This window comes from Anopheles darlingi, chromosome 3, assembly GCF_943734745.1.
Source record: "Anopheles darlingi chromosome 3, idAnoDarlMG_H_01, whole genome shotgun sequence".
Taxonomy (NCBI): domain Eukaryota; kingdom Metazoa; phylum Arthropoda; class Insecta; order Diptera; family Culicidae; genus Anopheles; species Anopheles darlingi.
This window is the reverse complement of record NC_064875.1, coordinates 54,832,735-54,852,041: the sequence shown is the minus strand read 5'-3', so window position 1 is coordinate 54,852,041 and position 19,307 is coordinate 54,832,735. Positions and strand designations below refer to the sequence as shown.

Here is a 19,307-nt window from a genome sequence, read left to right as displayed (position 1 = left end):
TTGGTAACAGCGGAGGGATTTTCAGCGGAGAACCAGCTCCCGCTTCGGGCCACCTACCACCCGGAAACTATCATAGTTCCGGTGGTGAACGATATCAACCCGAAACATCATGCGCAGACGCACTGATTATGTCTGCGTCATTAGGAAAAACGTGCCATAGGAGGCCACCCAGGAAGCCAGACGGTGGGTGGATGATGGGGGTGCGTTTGTAGCGCCTTTATTATTATGTCCTTTGACACCTCTCTCACTCTCTATTTCACTCTCTTTCACTCTCTTTTGTATTTGCATCCATCCATTGTGTGTTGCGTTCCGCAATAGATCGTCTGCGCTGCGTTCGAAGCTATTTTTAAACGCATTTTTGGATGAATCAACCGATTTTCCAGACTAACAGCATACATACATACACACACACGTGCGCTCTGGCACATCAGCATGACCAGCTGAGGAAACAGGATTCCAGTGCATACTTTGCTGATTAAAAAAAAAAACAAATCCTACAATCAGCAAATAAAAAAAAAAGGAACGCGATGAAAACGGGACGTCTCTTCATTGAGAAAGAGAGCTTGCGGCGGCACGATGCAGCACAAATTATGGGGATTCACCTTTTTCATTCATGAAACCGACTCGCACTCGCGTTCAGGTTAGCTGGAGAGGAGGAGCTTTTGCATCCATCCTGAAGCTTTGGCAGGATTCGGACACAACAAAAAAACACACGATTCCCCAAGCATAAAACATGATGCTGGAGATCCGAGATCCAGAGAGAAAGAGAGAGAGAGAGAGAGAGAGAACGGGAGAGTGAGAGGCGGAAGGAGAGAGAGACTGTGAGAGAGAAAGAGACAGAGGAAACTCGACAAACACATGTTGTGTTCGAGATGCAACCTCTCCGCCACACACCCACCTATACGTTCCAATACACAAAGATCATCATCGCATTTTCCAAGCGCAAAAAGAGACAATTTTCCGCCTCGTATGTCTGTGTACGCGAACGTGTGTATCATTTTTCGATTTCCTATATTTTCCACCTTTCCAACATCGTTTAACAAAAGCCACCAAGCGGGGCCGCCAATCCGCCGCCGCCCCAGGTGGTGCAGTTATTAGCTTGATCCTTTTCAGGCATTTATCAAACCGAAAAACCTGTTACAGCAGGCCGATGATGATGATGATGATGATGGTGGTGGTGGTGGTGGTCGCGGTGGTGATGATGATACCTTCTCGACTCTCGCAAGGACATTTCACCACCGGTTCCTTTGATCCAAAGTAGAAAGAGAGAGAGAGAGCGAAGGATACGAGTGAATGGCGATTTTCCGGAAAAGCCGAACCAAAAACGTGCTCCCCATAAAGGCGGGCGCGAAGTGGAAAATTGCGATAATGTCTCTCTCGCTCTCGCTCTCAGGTCAGGTTTGAGAGCGAAAAATCTGCAGAGGACCCCGCAACCCTCCTTCGAGTGGAGGGAAAAGCATCCTGCATGATACACACACCGGCGGCGGCGACAACGGCGACGGCGACGACGGCGGCAGGCTTGGCAGCAGCAACGAAGACGCCGACGACGAAGACGACGCGATCGCAGGCGCACGAGCAGCTTCTTCGGGCTTCTGCTGCTGCTGCTGCTGCTGCCAGTGGGGTCCTCTCCTAAGGACCACACACCACAAAGAGGTCCTCGCCTATTGAAATTGCCCCCATTCTCCTCCTTCTTTCTCTTTCTACTTCTCTCGCTCGCTTGCTCTCTCTCTCTCTCGGTGTGCCAAAATGAGGGTGTGGACAGTAGTCTGTTGCAGAGAAAAGTGTCTGCTCCCGAGGCCTGCTTTGCTGCTGCAGCAGGCACAGCATACTTGGTTTTCCATTTTCTGCATCTGCTTACTGCTTACGGTGCGTGAATTCAGCGGAGGGAATTCTTCTCTTCCGATACATCGGGTGGGGTCAGCACTACACTGCCGGAGGGAAATTCTGTCGCTTCCACCAATCCGCTTCTTGCAACAATCCGCTGTGGCCGCTCGAAACACGCGCACCGCGTGACGTGACGGTACGGGTTGCGAGAGATTGACATTCAACAACGGGGCGTCTTGCTAGGGTGGATGATCAAGCTGCAGTAGCAGCCGCCCAACGGGGCATGGGGGGGGAAGGTTCTAATTTGCTGAGAAACAACACATGACACAACGAAAGGGGGAGGAGAGGAGCTGGGGGTTCGCTAAGGTGTGCACACACTAATGAGTGGACGGAACCGATAACTGAATCAACGAAAGAAAAAAAACCGTGAAGAGAGCGAAAGGACGAGTAGCTAGAGGGGTCGGGGGAGTGGTGTGTGTGTGTGAGCTACGGGCAGGGGCTGCGAGGGGAAGGTGCTGCGGATGGAGGGAAGCTACTACTTCGGAGAACTAACCGGGTGATACGCGACTAGAGAGACAACTAAAGAAAAACGAGTCGAAATTAACCAAACCAAAAAAAAAACAATATGATGAAAAGGGAGAACCTACCGCTTGCAAAGCCGCTAATCTATCTTTCGTCATTTTGATCCGCTTTTCCGGTGGCCAGCACCCTCTCTACGCGCAGCCGGACGATGTATTTGGGGGGGGGAGAGTTTGGAGTTGTTGGTTTGTTGTAGTCGCCGATCGCGGGTCGCTCCGACTCCGGGGAGATTCCGATGCTCGATCCGGTGTGGTCGGACGGGTCGGTGGTCAATCCGTGGCAGCACTGGGCGGTGCTGAAGAGCCGGTCGTTAGGTGTGGGAGAAGGCGTGAACGAGGGGGTTCGCTGTGCATTTACTGCGGCCGCATAACCCGCCGCCTGCCGAACCGCAAAAATTAACCGCCACTCCGCCTTTATTCACAATCACTTTTCCACCGCACTTTTCCACACTGCGACACCGCTGCACGCACCACCGAAAGGAAAGCAAAGGAAACGGGTTAATGAGAACGGCCAGAAAACGGGAATCCTCCTTCGAGGCCTTCGGGAATCCACAGAAATCCCTCTCCCGATCACACTCGCGCGACAAGAATCAATTGCAATCAATTAGGGAACAATAAATGTAGGGAATTTCCGCGGAAAACCCTGTGACTTGGGAGTTTTGTTCGTGCACGCACCACGCTGCTCCGCACCGCACGCTCGAAATTCGCTCACAAAACTGGGAAAACTGGGAAAAAATCTGACGTCGTGTGGGAAAATCGATATCTCGCCCCCAAAATGTCGCATGCAGAACGGCGCTTGCGCGTTTTCCGTGTGTGTGTGCGTGGCCCCAACGACGGAAAACTCGATCTCTGCCCGCTCTCTCTCTCTCTCGCACTCCGCGAATATCGATTTTTCTCGCCAAAGATTAGAACACTCGCTCGACCGAAGAAAATCCCTTCACTAACGGCCCGATGATTGTGTTTTGTTTTTCCGTTTTTCACTCTTCCATTCACGGGAATTAGTCATCGTCAAGGATAGGGTGTGGGGGAGTGGAGCGAGAGGGTGGGGGGGGGGGGGGGTGTTTCTTAGATAAGCAAAAAAACCACACCCTTCCGGGACTCCGCCTCGAGAACCGAGCAAAACGGAAAATGCACCGCACAAACGCTCCCGGAAACCACTCGCGGGATCCAAAAGCAAACGCGAAATGAGCGAAAATTCAGCTGGAAAACAGAAAAACCCACGAAAGCGCACCCGATGACGACCAAAACAACGAGTTTTTCCACGTTCTGTGCGGATTGTGGGGTGTGGAGGCTTACTTTTCCAACGGGAACGACGATGGGAGTTGCAAATGACTCTCAACTGGCTCTTATCACCTTTATTTTATCACGAAATTCACGCAAAAAGGTCCAAAAGAGTTGCAAAACCCCACTTGGTACAGCCAACTCCAACTAACATCGATACAGTGCCAGGCGGATTATTTTTCGCTGAAAATATTATATTTTTGATGAAAATTGTTCCATTTTGTTGACACAATGCTCTCACTTTTTCGACCATCACTGTCTAAATTGCTTCCTCGTTTACAACACTGCGGTTTCAGGAGTCGGCAGATGCGGTTTTCGTTTTTTGTATCTGCCGACTCCTGGATCCGTTGTGATTGTCACGTTTATTTTCGAATTTCGAATTTCAATTTCGATTTCGAGTTCAAAATAGGCGTTTGAACACCAACGGCCACCAAGCTTCGCAATTTTTCACGGATTAATTAGATTTTATGTAATGTAGTGTTTCTCTCTTTAAGCAAAAATGTCTCTGACACTTTTTAAAAACAGATGCAAGTCGAATCGAAGTTACTTGTGGCCCATCGAAGTGCTCTGGAATTCCAATCATCACAAAAAAAGTCCTGCCGCACGCTGGACCACCGCAAATCACGTGCTGCAGTGACTTCGACCTCTCATTTTAAATCAACTACTAATGCTGATACAAAAAAATTGTACATACAATCTCACTGCGGGTCGATTAAAGTCCCGCCAGTAAATTCTACCGACTACCAATTGTGCTAATGCCGTACGGACTAGAGGAGCACATTCTGACTCACACCATCAAGGGGGGAGTTCGCAGTTAAATATAAACGCGATTCAAGATTCACATGACCTATCCCAAGCAGGGAATCGTAGATCAATTTCCCGGCCCGGCCCGGCATCTGGGGCAAGGTGCACGCACACGCACAGATGAAGCCGCAATTGGCGTACTCCCTTTTCTCCTGACATCGCAACGAACGAAGCCAACGAGTTGCCGTTGCTCCTCTCGTTTTGCATACCGTTCTGTGCCGCGAGCCGACATTATCACACGTGCTCTGCGGACACGACACGCCAATGCAGCTACCTTAACCTACCACAAAACCGCGGTACGCCATCGACATCGCCCGGTTTGGTGGATGCTATTTCTGGTTAAGCAAATCTGGTTGCAGTGCCGTTGCAAACCGCCGCCAAAGATAGGCCACAGATAGAAGGCGAAACCTATTCCTCCATTCCCCGTCGCCGCCGCAGCTGCCCTACACACCAGCAATGCCAGGAACGGCATGCGTATGCAAACACAGTTTGGGGGCTTTATTTTTAGCCGGTCGGCTGCGACTCCATCACACCGCACACCAACTCACCAGAAGCAGAAGGAAAGGGAGGAAGGCGGTAAGCGATGTAGCGATAGGTGATGCAACAGTCGCTCCGCACCATAATCTGCATGATCATCATCGTACAGCGGTTTTCAGCCATCACCCGAAAGGACGCTTATTAAGGTCTTCAGGTCTTCCTCGGTAGGATCATCGACAGCTCGTGAACAGTCCCAAAATATGCTCGCTTGTTGTCGCGCGTGCAGACGAAAGTTGCATTTCACCGCTCATTAGAATCCATCTGTCAGCCGGCAATCCCCGGCCGGCCGGCGGGACTTGTGGGCCAGAGATTGTGGATGACGACGAATCCTCTGCTCACGCGTGAGATCGATGACCCAGCTGCATGACTTCCGGGCTAGCTGGCCGCTAGAACCCGAGTGTTAGCGAGTAGTGTTCAATTTCCAACCTACATTCTCTCTCTCTCTCGGCGTGTGTTAAGTAGCCATTTCGTACAAACTCCGCACACTGCATGATAAAGCATCTTATTCTTACACTCTCCAGGAACGCCCTGCTGTCCGCGTAAAGGTCGTCTACAATTTATGATTAACACCTTGAGGCTATCTAATGAACTAGAAACTCAACTAGATGGTGCTGGAAGGGAAGGCAAAAGCAGGACACATTCCGGACAATGGCACCAGTTTGAGGTCAGAGCATCGGCCGGCCCACGGTTTGCCGCGATACTTGATTTACGACTGCTCTCCCTCCCACTTTTACCAATTCAATGGAGTATTACTTGGTGCACTGGCATCAAGAGGCATTATGCTGGATCATTCCCCACTTCTCGGTTGGCATTTCTATTTCCCCTGTGCCATATCAGTTTCCAACCTTCTGCTCGCCTTCGGTGCTCCGGTTTTGCTGTGGCTTAATCGTCCCAACGACACTCTCTTCGGATCCGTGGTCTTAGCGACGAGAAAGCAAGCACCTCCGCCTGGTTCTCCTGAGGCGTTTGATCATCGAACTACACGCCACGCGCGGTACTCGATCATATTTTGTGCATCCCGCGCCTAAACCGCAGCCCAGGGTGTCCAGTCGGTGTCCGGGACGGGATTTTATGAACATATAAAATTGGCTCAAACTTCCGCGGGCGAACCCACGCGCTATTCGCCGCTATGCCGAACTGGAAATGGACCGGAACTGGGACCGGGACCGCGGACGGGGGTTCTGCAAATGCAAAGTGAGTCGGTTTGTGGTGTGCGGTGATGGCGACTTTCCCATTTACCCCAAAAAGGCGTAGGTTCGGTTTGAAGAGTTTTCCCTCTTTTGGGAATAGACTCACCACGGGACCATCGCCGAGAATTGTCTAGGGAATGATTTACAAAAATAAACCTTGGGTATCGCTTCGAATGGACAAATAGGCCGGGGATCCTCCGCGTAATCCTTTCGTGGTCCTAGCGGAATATTCCCAAATCTCCGAACAAGACATCGACGCGGTAACGCAGGTGCAGAACGATGGACAGTTCAAACAACCTGCAAGATGCGTAGAGAAGGCGAGAGCTGCCCGGCGAGGCACGGGGCTTCGTGGCCGTTGTCCGCTGTTAATTAAACATGTTCATCACCGCCGCCACCTGCCCAATCCGCCACACCAATGCGCAGCAACCCTTTACGGCCCGTGCACGTTGAGGTCGTTGTCGCCTGAGCACCACGGGACCACAACGACGACGACGACGACGATCACGGGATTATGCTTGCTACCACCAGCGGAACATGGTCCGCACTAGTAGTAGCTCGAGTGGTTCGAGTAGTTGGAAGGGCTTCGCTACCGGGCATGAAGAAAGTTGGACGGGACGACGCAAATGAAACGGAATCGAGACGGCATTCGAGCGGGGAAGGGCTAACGCAACGCAACGCAGTGCAGCCCATCGTCACTGTCACTTTCGATTGTAGGGTGGGGGGACGAACATGATGGGCCCTCAGGGATGGATTCCCGGCCGGTTGGTTGGACGCGTTGTCAACGCATTCGTGTTGCGACTCAGCGGCAGCGCGGCCGCAATCACTGACCACCGCAATGCGTCCGTCAGGAGTGAAAGGCATATTCGAGGTGGTGGGCTCAGTAGAACATGAGCATCAGATTGTGGTCCCTAGACCTATTAGGGGATTGCTTCGGCGTGAATCATCGGTACTTTCTGACCAGAAGGTAGTAGTAGAACCAGTCTTTGTGCGATGAAAAGATGAGCTGGCATAGCAAGCTGTGAGAATCGGTTTCAAACTAGAACAGATGAACTGGCGCTTAAAGAGTTTTAAGCTGACGAGAGGTAGATGGTAGTTAAAACAAGATTTTAAACGATCGGGGCTAAAAAAAAGGCAAATGTTTGAAGATTTTTTGTACAGAAACAATCCAATTTTAAATTTATTTTACCTAAATTTCTTATTAAGAGCTTATGTATTTATTAATATTATTAATATTAAGAGCTTATATAGAAAGATTCTTGGTTATATTTTGTGGAAGATTTGTTGAAAACTACGTTCATGGCATCCAATTTAGAATGGCGAGGATGCAAAAATGTACTTCTTTTATGACGTTGCCCATCACAGCTCTCTGCAGGATCATCGAAACTATACAGAGCACCATTTCGTTCATAGCTTTTATCCAAGTAGTCCCATTAGGTTTTTGGAGAAATTTTCAGTTTTTGGTAACTTTATAATGTGAAAAAGTGAAAAAAGGATTTTGCCTCGAAAAACAGAATTTGCACAATTATAAAAAAAATGTATATATAAACTTTATGAAAATGCTGGTACTGTCTATCAAATAATGTACAGATGTAAGCAATCAAAAATTCAAACCGATCGGCCCAGTAGTTTTTATGGTTTTTATGGACACTGATTTTGAAAGCGTTGTTTTTGGGAAAACTGCTTCAAAGTATCGAAATGCATTGAGCCTTGTATGAAAGGTGGTTTGGTTTTTTAAAATTAATATCTTTATCAATTTTGCTCCAATTGATCCCAAATTTTCACAAAATACTCTTGAAACAACGTGCATTCATGTAAATAGTAAATATAAATAAAAAAAAAAACCTTAGCCCCTTACCCCTTAAGGTAAATGATTTTGATCCGAATTTTGTCTCGAAACGTTATAGAACTACCTTTAGTTTCTGTGGAAAAGTAAAAAAATCGCATTCAAGTCAGCCCCATTTCGGCATTATCTAAGCCCTAATTAGTACTTAGAACTTAGATACACTTTCGATATCTTACGACCACCAGCACAAGGCACCAGCACTCCATTTCTCTGATAGGTTTTACCCGCCATAGGTTGCATGCTGTATCGCACTTACCGCTACATTTCGATGCCCACACGATCCCCCCTTCCTCCCTCCCCAAGGCTTCATCACCCCCTCTGGAGTAATGGCAAAGGCTCGAGAGTGAAAGTTGCATTTACGGACATGTGCGCCCCCGCGCTTAATTGGCTTCTTATTAGCTAATCTACAATTCAGCGCGTGCGATATTACCTCTGATGCGTTGCAATCTACCGCGGGTCCCGCGCGCTAATCGAATAATCCATTCTGCATTATTGGCCCACCGGCACCACGATCCTCGATCAAACTGCAGCCCGCAAGGCAATAAAGAGAGGCAGAGAGAGAGATGAGAGAGAAGAGTGTGAAGAGGAGTGAGAGAAGTGAAGGGCACAGTAGGTGGGTGTGCAAGGGCATTGTACAAAACCCCCTCAGTGGGGTGAGGGGGTGGAAACAGGAGGGAGTCGATCCCGATACCTTGTAGCTCGCGGTCACGATTGGATTTTCCGATTTTGCGATGTTTTGCGATGTTTTTACGTTTGTTGGATCGCCATCACAAAGCGAAAACATGCGGCGGTGAATGTGGTTCAAACTGCGTTCGACATGATGATAAGCCGAGTACTTGTCATCGTCCTCGTCGTCGTTGGTAATTGATTTATGTAACATTCATGTTAAGGTTTGCAGCAAACATTCCTTTCCTCGTGCGGGCATCATGTTTTATCGGACGTATATTTGTTATCGATGTTATCGAACGGAAATAAAACCCTATATCGTCTGTAGCTATCGAGCAGCATCAGGGGTGGTCAGTATATACGCCTCCCAAAGATCGAGATCACCCACAAGATCACACCGCGCGGTGGAGGAGTCTCAGACCGTGTGCCGTTGTTTGGTTTTCGGTCGAAGGAATTTTCACTTTCCAATCCCACACACACACCACCACGAGACCGCCAACGGAGCCCAGACCGATACCAATCTGGCCAATACGATTCTACTACGATCACGTACGGGTGTGTGTGTGTGTGTGTGTGTGTGTGTGTGGGTGGTTGGTGGTTTGTTGGTTTTTCCCTCACACACAGCCCACTGGTTATGCTGCGATAGTCTCTGGTAGGCGGCAGCCGCATTTTCTGGTCTGGCGGGAAAGAAAATGAAAGTCCGTCCGCGCGGGCAAAGACTCGGGCCAAGACTTGGTCCGGCTTCCGGTTTGGCGGTTGTCTGCGGTTCTTGTTTTCGCTTTCGTTGCGAGTGCAATTAGTGGAGTGGAGTGGAGTGGAGTGGAGTTGTTTGTTCACCGGAGTGAGTGTGTGTGTGTGTGTGTGTGTGTGTGTGTGTGTTTCGGGACCAACGAATCACTAAAACCTTCACACCAGCGGACAACGGCACCTTGCATTTCGGCAGACAGGGAGGTTGGACCTGGGAATCGGAATTGATTCACGCAATAAGCAATCGAACTCCTTCCCCGTGCGTGCGTGCGTACGTGCGTGCGTGCGTGCGGCTCTGTATGCGCTCGAAACGGGAACGGGAACGGGAGATTTGCATTGGAAATGGTTGCTGCTGGTTGTCACACTGTCCCGCAACGTGTAGCCGCCCTGCCGGTTCGTACCCTCCCGTCGGAAAGCGTGTCAATCTGGAGCATTGAACTCGAGCGAGCAGGCAGCAAGCGTGCGAACGAACGAACGAGTGAGCGAACGAACGCAAACACCAAGAGACAGTCCGGAAGGCCGCTGCACTCGTCCTGCCCCTCCTGTGGTCGATGCAACAACCGGTGGTCGATAGGAATGTCGTTCAACCGGCGAGCGGAACGGAACCGCAAAGAGCGAAGAAAAAGGGGCGCGAGCAGCAGCAGCAGCAGCAGCAGCATAGATACGAAGCATTATGCACCCAATGCATCGGCAACGAAGAAGGGTGGCTGTGGGCGGTTATATGCTGCTTGGAAGCATCGGCGTGCTGCGCTCTGGTGTGTGTGTGTATGTGATATTGTCAAGGCTGAGATGCTTCAAAATTGTCACACTGCATAGCGAAGAAGAAGAAGAAGATACTTTAATCGCTTTGTGGTTAATAATGCAGAACAATCTTGTGGGTGGATTCAATCAAATATTTTCTCCACTTTTCCCACTTTATATCCCCTACCAAGGGCTAGAGACGTGCAATATTGTTGATCAATATTCTCGATTACTTGGATATATTTGTCGAATTTAGGTTCCGTAAAATATTTTAATGTTTCTGAAAATTTGTCAAATAAATCACAGTAACCTAGAATATTGACTATTGTGTGTGTGTGTGTGTGTGTGTGTGTGTGGCCCGCTACAAAAAAAAACTGTTTCAGATCTGTGTACTTTCACTACTTTTGCAGCTGTATTCTTCATATATCCGTTCCCCAGCTAATCCCCAGAAGGTGCCAATCCATTTGCAATCCGTGATGATCCGAAACGATGCGACATCGCGGGCGATCACAACCGTTCATCACGCATGCCAAAGGGCCGGCCAGTGCCAGCGGATGGCGAAGCACCAAATAAGATGTTCGCGATCGTCGTCGTCGTCGCTGATCCGAGCAGACAGACGGACGGACGGACCAAGGCATCAAGCTACCACCGATGCGGTATTTCAATTCGGGACCATCAGGAAGCATAAAAGGAGAAGAGGAGAGCGGGGCAACATTTGAAAATTCATTGGCCACCGAATCGCGCAACGAAAATGTGACGTTGGAAAAGCGAAACGGCAGTCGAGAGGTTTGAGGGGAGGTGGAGGAGGTGGGGGGGGGGGGGGGCATTAGGTGCATCACTCACGTTGCAACGTCACCGCGCACACTGCCCCCCCCCCCCTCGGGGTGCACTGTACCGCGGCCATGGTACGGGGTTAATGGCCGCTTGTGCACCTTTTGTCCCCAGCACTGACGCACACACACACACACGTGCAGAGGGTATGGTCCGCGTGGTTATAGTTGGTTTCGTGGTCGTTCGTTTTGCGAATCATTCCGTTCCGTTTGGCGTCCCGTGACGACGATTGGGCTCGTCGCATAGAGATTGGCCACCTCACCCCCGGGAGGGGGGAGGGGGAGAAGCGGAACACACGCACAAAATATTGTAGAGAGCAAAAGTGACTACTTAACACACAGTGGGACCGGGATTTGATGTTCGAGTGTTGAGCAGAACAATTGAGATGAACAATCGAAGAACAGAGCAAGTGTTTTGCTAGCAACGAGATAATAAAAGAATCAAATACAGACCATCGAAACATCAAAACATTTTATGCAACTATTATTCCTTAACCGAAATGCCGCAAAACATATTTAAAAAATGGGACTTCAAACCTGCATCCAACCATCATCCAACTCAGTTGGTCATCGATCAGTGCCCAGAGCGAAAGTAAGCTGATCGTGTGGGGTGGGCGGGGGGCGGGTCTCAGCATTGGATTTGCATGCAACTCCGTGTTCTCCGACCGAAGAAGGGCATGGCGCGCCATGCTGAACGAGCAAATTGGGATAGATCAGGGATGATCGAGCGTCTCGAGCGTCATCCAGTCCAAAAAAAGAGAGAAGAAGAAAAAGAGAGAGAGAGAAAGAGAAAGAGAGAGAGAGAGAGAGAGAGAGAGAGAGAGAGGGAGACCATCGCTTCGAGGAAAGGGGCAGCGACGTTTAGGAGAAATCTAATGCTCCTGGCATAGAGCGGCTTGAAAAGTGGGATGACAGGGGACTGGGGCTTGCCGGCCGCGCTCAAGGGAATGAATCGCGTTTTCCGTCGCTTCTTCTTCTTCTTCTTCTTCTTCTTCACCTTCGTCTTCTGCATCACTCTCGCCGCAAAATGCAAAACCAGCACTAGATCATTGGCGGCGCGGCATCATCATCATCATCATCTCGGTCGTCGCCGTCGTCGTCGTCGTCGTCATGATCGTCGTAGCTTCATCACTCCGGCCAGTCTTGGCATACGATGGCGGCGTTGGCGGCGACGGCGGCGACGGCGGCGGCAGTGAGTGCATTGAACCGCGAGGCCCGGCTCGGATGCGATCCAATCTGCAACTCTGCGGTGGCGATGAGAAGGGGGGTGCAGCTTCCCTCCTGCACTCTGAGCCCTCTTAAATTGCCCGCTCACCTCTGCACACACACACACAGACACACACACACACACGAATGTCTAACGCTATTCGATGCAAACTGCCGTCGCTGCGGCCGCCATCGCCGTGATGCACAATTCGGATGCAGACCTGGGGCTGGGACGCAGGAGCAGGCCGCTGCGGTGCATCATCCGGACATGGCGGCCCAGAGTTTGCATGCACCGAGACGCGAAGCACGCGTGTATGTGAGAGAGTGAGAGGCATCCTCTATTATGCTGTTCAGTGTTTGAATAACCAAACCACGAACGACGTCTTCGTCTTCGTCGTCATCATCATCTTGCCAGCGTTCGTGCATGGATAATGCAGTGATGGTGGTGGTGGTTGTGGTGGTGGGAAGCCGAAAAGATGCGGTGAAGGGAGGCAGTTTGCTGACCTTTTCACTGGATGGAAGGGTCCATCGCGTGGAAGATGATTGATAAGTGGAAAGCTGGCCTAGGTCCGACCCTGGGGAGACAGAGAGCACGAGTAAGACAGCATAAAAGAGAGAGAGAGTGAGAAGGAGCTAGAGAGAGAGAATGCATTTTAATTAGTCCATTTAATGAATTGCTTTATCCAGCCACATCTCTTTGGCATTTTCTGATGCTTCAAATCAGAATCCCGATGTAGAGAATGATAGAGATCTTCTTGATCATACGAGGACCGTTTATTTGGGAGCATGAGCTACGTCAATCTATTTAGTTTATTCCATGTTCTTTTTCTTAAATGATGAATCTCTTAGGAATAATGTATAACTTAGTAAAGAGTGGTTTAAAAAATCTAAAACCCAAAACCAAGAACGGTTTAAAGGTCGTTGCCAATCGTAGCATTAAAACTGCTGAATCTATCTTCTTGATTTACTTAAGATTTAATCTGCGCTTCATTCGCTAGCAACATTTAAAGCGTTTTTCTTTAGTTTATACGATGCTTTTAAAACAGTTATGTTATATTCGATCTTTGTGAAATTGTAAAAATCGTTTATTTCACATCAAAATGCTGCCAAAAACTAAAACCTTTAAAATAAAAAAGCCATACGAAGCTAGATATGGAAACTAACCAACTAACAAAAGAATATCCATTTTTATATTTAAGACGATCGTGGACGAAGCTACGAAGAACAGCGCAAAAATACATGTTTGTAATAATGTCTCCCTGGCATTGTTGCTTTGGCTGTATTATTTTTTTAAAGTAATTTTCTAAACTTAACGACTTAATACGCTTTAAGAGCTTTAGCACAGCATTACGTTCACGAAATAAATTAATGTAAGATGATTTAGTCAAAACAAACTGTCGCTTTTCTGGTTTTGATCGACCTTAAGTGTAATCCCTCCAAGCATACAAATCAAACAAACACAGCAAAGGCAATGGTAGGAACCATTACCCCTCAGCAGACGAATGAATCATGCCACGCATGCAGCATATGGTACACCATAACAGTCGGCCGTTCCTGCACATGCTCACCGATCACCGGATCGATCACACGCATTACAATGTAATTATCTAATTGAACGACAACCGACGACGACGACACACACACACACACTCGCTGCTGCGATGGCGAATGATCCTTCAAGGGCCACCCCCTCCCGACTCATACGCTGACACGACGCCGTTAACCTTGCCGTGTGCGTAGCGTACGTCGTGCGAGTCCTTCAACCCGAACGGTGCTCCCTGCCTTCGGCCCACAGTTGGGCCAGGGTTGCTGGTGGTGGTGGTGGTGGTGGTGGTGGCAATGAAATTGAGCATTGAAGCATTGAGCGGTATCAGCGCAGTGGCATAGGACCGGGCGTCGTCGCAGTGCGCGTCGCGATAAGATTGTACGCGGCACCCAGTCCAAGGCGAATGGCGTACTTCTCGCACTTCGAATGGGCGTCGATTGTCGGCCACTCCCGGTCACACGCCGGTGGCCGGCCCGGGGAGTGGTCCACTGCAGGCCACTTACTGGGGGGAGCTGATCGAGAATTGGAGTTCATGATCACGAGCGGCCACAGATTCAATTGAACGAATTACGTCTCGTGAGCGCACATGTCGTCTGACCGTTAAGTACCAGAGGAACACAGGGATCGATCGAGGCGAGTGTGAGGGTTTTTTTTAGATTTCCTGGAGGATTTCTGTGTTTTTAGAATATCATGCTTTGCGTGGACGGTCCTAAGTAGTGATACTAGCTTGAAGTTAAATCAATAAAAACCATGCGTCTCCATCTATAGGAAGAGCTGGGAATTCGCAAATCCCTTTGTTGTGCACTTCAACAACACAACCAAACAACTCGCTCGCTCGCTCGCTCGCTAGCCAAGGCAAGGTTTTCAAGGAAAGGGCACCGCTCCGGTCGTCGTCGTCGTTGCCGCAGTTGTCGTTATCAATTTAACGCCACGCCAGGGTTACCCATTGTCACTATCGGGTCTCGGGGCACTGTTTGCCAATGGATTCTGGCTGCTAAGCCCTTCCATGTTTGCTGGCCGCTGGTGGTGGTGTGTGACCACCGGTGGTAATCGTGGTCCAAGGACACATTCGTTTAAGAAAGCGATGAGTGGAGGGAGGGCGGGATGTGAGTTTGACGTAAGTTCCAGAGAAGCTGGTTCGTCTGCCTGAGGGGAAGATGCCACCTGGAATGTAGAGATCGCACAATACAACCCCAGGCCCGGGTATCAGTACCTTTTAAGGGTGAGATATGGCGAACAGAGAACCAGCTGTCAAGCTGCCATTCACTGATAGATCGACATCTGAGGCGACCAAACGGAATGTAGTTGACGTAAGGGACCAATCCCTTGAAACAGATCATTGAACCGGGGATATGAGATCACCACAACAAATAAAGAGAGAGAGAGAGATGACTCGCATTTTGGTAAACATTTGGAGTGCAGGAAGTGCTGGGAGTGGCACCGGTTCCAATGGCAGTTCGTTGCGAACTCGACAGCACAGTGTCGAGTGCAACCTGCGCTTTGATAAAGCGGTAATTAACGTCCACCAAGAGGGGCCCCAGGACCGCGGATAACGATCGCGATTGTTTGTTGTTTGCGTCGCGTCGCGAGCGAGTCTCACGTGTGTGTGCGTGTTGTTGTATTCCACGCCAGCTACAGTTTCAGTTCTGGAAAGAAAGAAAGCGACCAAACTGCAGCCTGGAAAAAAGGAAGGCCGAAAGATGACGCAGATTAATGATGAGCGGAGCATCGCGCAGAGTCTGATGCCAGGTGCCAGATGATGGCGGATCCGGGATTGACCTACTTCTGTCGCTCTCCCTAATCTAGTGTTTTGATCTGCATTCCATCAGCAATCAGCATTCCGATCCCAATCATTCCATTGATCCATTTTGATCAAATGACAACGATCATCAGCATTCCCGTTGTTGTTCCCTGGGGCGAGGGCGATAAGCCGTCGAGAAGTAGGTCAGGCGCGAAAACTGCAATCGATGTTAAATAGAATAAACATAATCATTCCCGCCGTCAGCGTCAATCCCGGCAATCATCGCCACGATGGGGTGTGTGGAGCAAAACGGCCGCCGATCCTCGCCCCCCCCCCCCATCCGGTGATCCCGATCTTCCTCGGTGCGACCTAATTACTTCGAGCATTCGGTGCATCCCTCAATGCCAATGTCGGCATCGTTTGCGCACGAACTGCCGGCTGGAACGTTGTGATGGTGGCCGCGGCCGTTTACGACCTTCGCCATCTCAAGTGCGGTCTCGAGCATCCCCGGCGGCGGTGGTGGGTGGGTGGGTGGGTGGGTGTCGCGAGATTACCGCTCACTCCGTGGCGTTCCTCTAGTTTGCGCTGGAGGGATGCAACGCTGATAAGGCAGATGCGCGATAAGGGAACCAAACAGTGACGACGGGAATAGTTGTGGAGGAACCAGGAGGAAGGGAAGATGCACCGGAGCGAAAGAACTCCCATTCCCATTGGCACACGTAATATGTGGCGTGGAAATGGAAAGTGTGGAAAATGCAGTTCGGAGTGCACCAACCGTCAAAGTCATTGGCCTGTTGGGTGTGTGTTTGTCTGTGTGTGTGTGTGTGCACGCCTTTTCGCAATGCGATCGGTCAACAACCGCTTGCAGCTGCAGCTGCATCAGCGCCAACGTTAGCGAAAGGTTTAATCGCATTTTTCACGATCAACGCTTCGTTCTGTTTTGATAGCCCAAAAAGGAAAGTGACGGAAGAGCGTAACGGGATGTGCGACGGGTGTGTGTGTGTGACGAAAAGTAAAGGTTTTCCACTCCGTCCCTCTCCGCCGATGGCGTGCATCACCTCCGAAAGGCAAAATCAAGGTTATCGTTCGCGATCGCGTTTTGCGATGAGAAGGGATTAATTAATATGGATCGCACCGGTGTGGCCGGCATGCCACGGAGCAGCTATGTGCTCTTCTGCCTTTCGCACATTAAAACGCGATCCAAAGCAGACGCTCGAAAGCACGTTCTTCACTCCAGAAAATGATTCTCGCTTTTTGTTTCTGCTCTCGGGGTTTTTCCTCACACGAGGGTTTTCCTCAGCCTCACATAAGACGCTTATGTGCTAACGAAAGTGAGATTGGGGCTCACCGGGGGGGCCGGCTTCCCGTTTTCGCATTTTCCTGATGACGATACCATTCCATCTTCGGCATTTTCCTCGTTTCTGCAGCTGGAGCTTCGAATGCCGCCAATAGGCCGCCCTGGTCAATAGCCTTCAGGCCCGAGTTCGTCGCCTGGCAAGCTATTTGCCTCGCGCTCCACTCCTTTCCCTCCCTCCCGCGTTTTTCCAACCAGCTCCCCTTGGGGGAGGCTTGTGCATTGCGTTGTTGCGCGCGATTACAACGTCCACGACCAGTTCGCGTTCGCGTCCATGGTTTATTGGCACGAGAGTGAAATAATTTCACTTTTTCCTCGCCAGCAACAGCTACAGCAACAGCAGCTCGATGCGGTTTTGTGGCTTTCTCTGCACCTCACAGGGGCACCATCTTACATACACACAAGAAAAGTGGCTCCTCGCTCCCCTCCCCTCCCGACTCGTGATCGGAACGGAACGGAACGGAACGGAAGGAAGGAAGGAAGTCTGTCATCGGGCGAACTGGAAAGGAAGCAAGCGATGCCATTGGACTGGTGCGCCAGTGCCAGTGCGACAACCGGCTCCGATTGCAGTTGTTGCATTAGTTTTTCATGCTCCCACTCACGAGCGAACGCTCTCGCTCGCTCTTTCTCTCCGTTGTTTTTTTTTGTTTCTTTCTTCTTTTCGAGCCCATTGATCTGGTTTGGAGGAAGTCGAAGAGAGCGAGAGCGAGGAGAGGGTGAAGCTGCAACTTGCAATGCAATCCATAAGTGCAGCGAACGACGACAGAGAACGTCTTATGTTGTGGCTGCTGCTGCTGCTGCTGCGCTTCGCATTTGCTTTCTTTGAAAAATGTGGTGGTGAGGCTAAGGTGCAGGGTGGGAAGGGTAGTTGCAATTTTCTTCGCCCATTGTCTATTGTGGTGGTGGTTGGTTGGGCGAGTTGTGTTGGGGGTGGGCTTAGGAGCGTAACATAATGTAGAGCGTCACCATCGTTGTTGCGGGTGACTCGAGGGGCTCGAGGGGCTCGAGGCTGGTGGCGTGTGGCGTGTGTAGTAACCGCCGTGGCCAGAGAAAGGAATGGGAAGGAAGGATCTCGGTTCGGTGGGTGGTGGGTTCGATGGCAGCTGGCTTGAGGCTTGAGGTGGTACTCGAGAAAGTTGTTTTGAGGTTGCATTCGAGGTTCGGGTTCGGGTTCCGGGCGGGTTCGGTCCGGCCATAGACCGCCTGCCCGGCCTGGCCCGGCCAGGCTCCCAGGCCAATGAACTTGAAGTTGCAGCGAAAACTGTAACGATCTGTGCCTGGCCTGGCCTGTTGCGCCAGGGGTTTGCCGCCAGAGTGCATTGCCACCGCCAGCGCCAGCGTGAGGGTGACGATGATGGCGGTACTGGCGGTTGCTGCGGACTGATTGACCGGAAAATGAGCTTTTTCCGTCTTTTCGAGGAACCTTTTGTAACGCGTACTACACCATGTACATTTGCAATCAAAATATTAGGACATTTTGTATGGTTTAATTTTGTTTTTTTTTCATAAATTTTTTCGAAGCTATTATATTCTTTGGGATTTTTCTACATCGATCCAATAGTACTTTTAATTTTTTTTATTAGTAATGAAACATCTTCTCAGAATTCTTGGCATCGATAATCAATAATTGAAACTCGAATTGAAAGATGTAAAGTACATTACTTAAAGCTCTTACCATCACTTTTTTTTTAAATTGCCTTGTATTACAAGAATTATAGAAAATTCTACCCTGTTAAATTGGTGTAAAAATGGCTTAGTTATGTTATTATTTTCATCATATTTTTGAATGCATTTTCGTCATATTGGCTCTTCTGTTTCAGCCATTTGCTGTTATCTTTTCGCTTGCACCAAATTTTGTCAATTCAATTTCTCAATACCTACCAATTTCTTCAATAATAATTTCTTTTTCAAAAACCTCGTAATTTTGTTGAAAATCAACAATGTTTTATTCATGAAAGCATTTGTTATGAAATGTTATAGGATTTGCTCGTGTACGGAGTTTTGCAAAACAAAACAAAAACAACACTTCAAGTCCAGCAATATTTGACTATTACTGGAACAAACTTTTCCAGCTGTAAAATAGAATCGAGAAAATAAATTAGAAGATCAGCAAATGGGCGATCTTCTGCTTCTATCCTTGAGTGAGTCATACCACCAAAGGCACAACGAGAACATCTCACAGCCTAGCACCTATCTCCATCAGAGCCACATATCCTTACCGATCGCAGTCGGTACCGTATAAATATGGCAGCCCCCCTTTTTGTTTGCGCAAAATAAAACCAAAAATGCGTAACGCATTACCCCGTTACAAAGGAAAAGCAAACCGAGCTTAGCATGATGGCGGCCAAGGTATCGACCAATATCGGCGTACCAATCGCGTAAAATGGCGACAAAACCCAAAGCACCGCAGAAGAATAAA

At 49.5% G+C, this 19,307-nt stretch overlaps 1 protein-coding gene across 8 annotated transcripts in view; it reads right to left on the bottom strand.

Annotated features, from left to right (window-relative positions):
* The window catches only part of LOC125955062 (syntaxin-1A), a 26,084-nt gene extending 22,773 nt beyond the window's left edge, over positions 1–3,311 (bottom strand). For 2 of the 8 annotated variants that reach the window (XR_007469079.1, XM_049685904.1), the window contains exons 1-2: positions 3,078–3,310; positions 2,472–2,863 (exon numbers count right to left, since the gene is read on the bottom strand). Coding sequence is in view for 6 of the 8 variants with exons in the window: in XM_049685904.1 (XP_049541861.1) it covers positions 2,472–2,504 (33 nt within the window). In the remaining 2 variants the exon portion in view is untranslated. Of the gene's footprint in view, positions 1–2,471; positions 2,864–3,077 lie in introns of all 8 variants that reach the window. The other 6 variants (XR_007469080.1, XM_049685906.1, XM_049685908.1 and 3 more) reach the window with 4 other exon arrangements.
* Between the last annotated feature and the right edge of the window lie 15,996 nt (positions 3,312–19,307).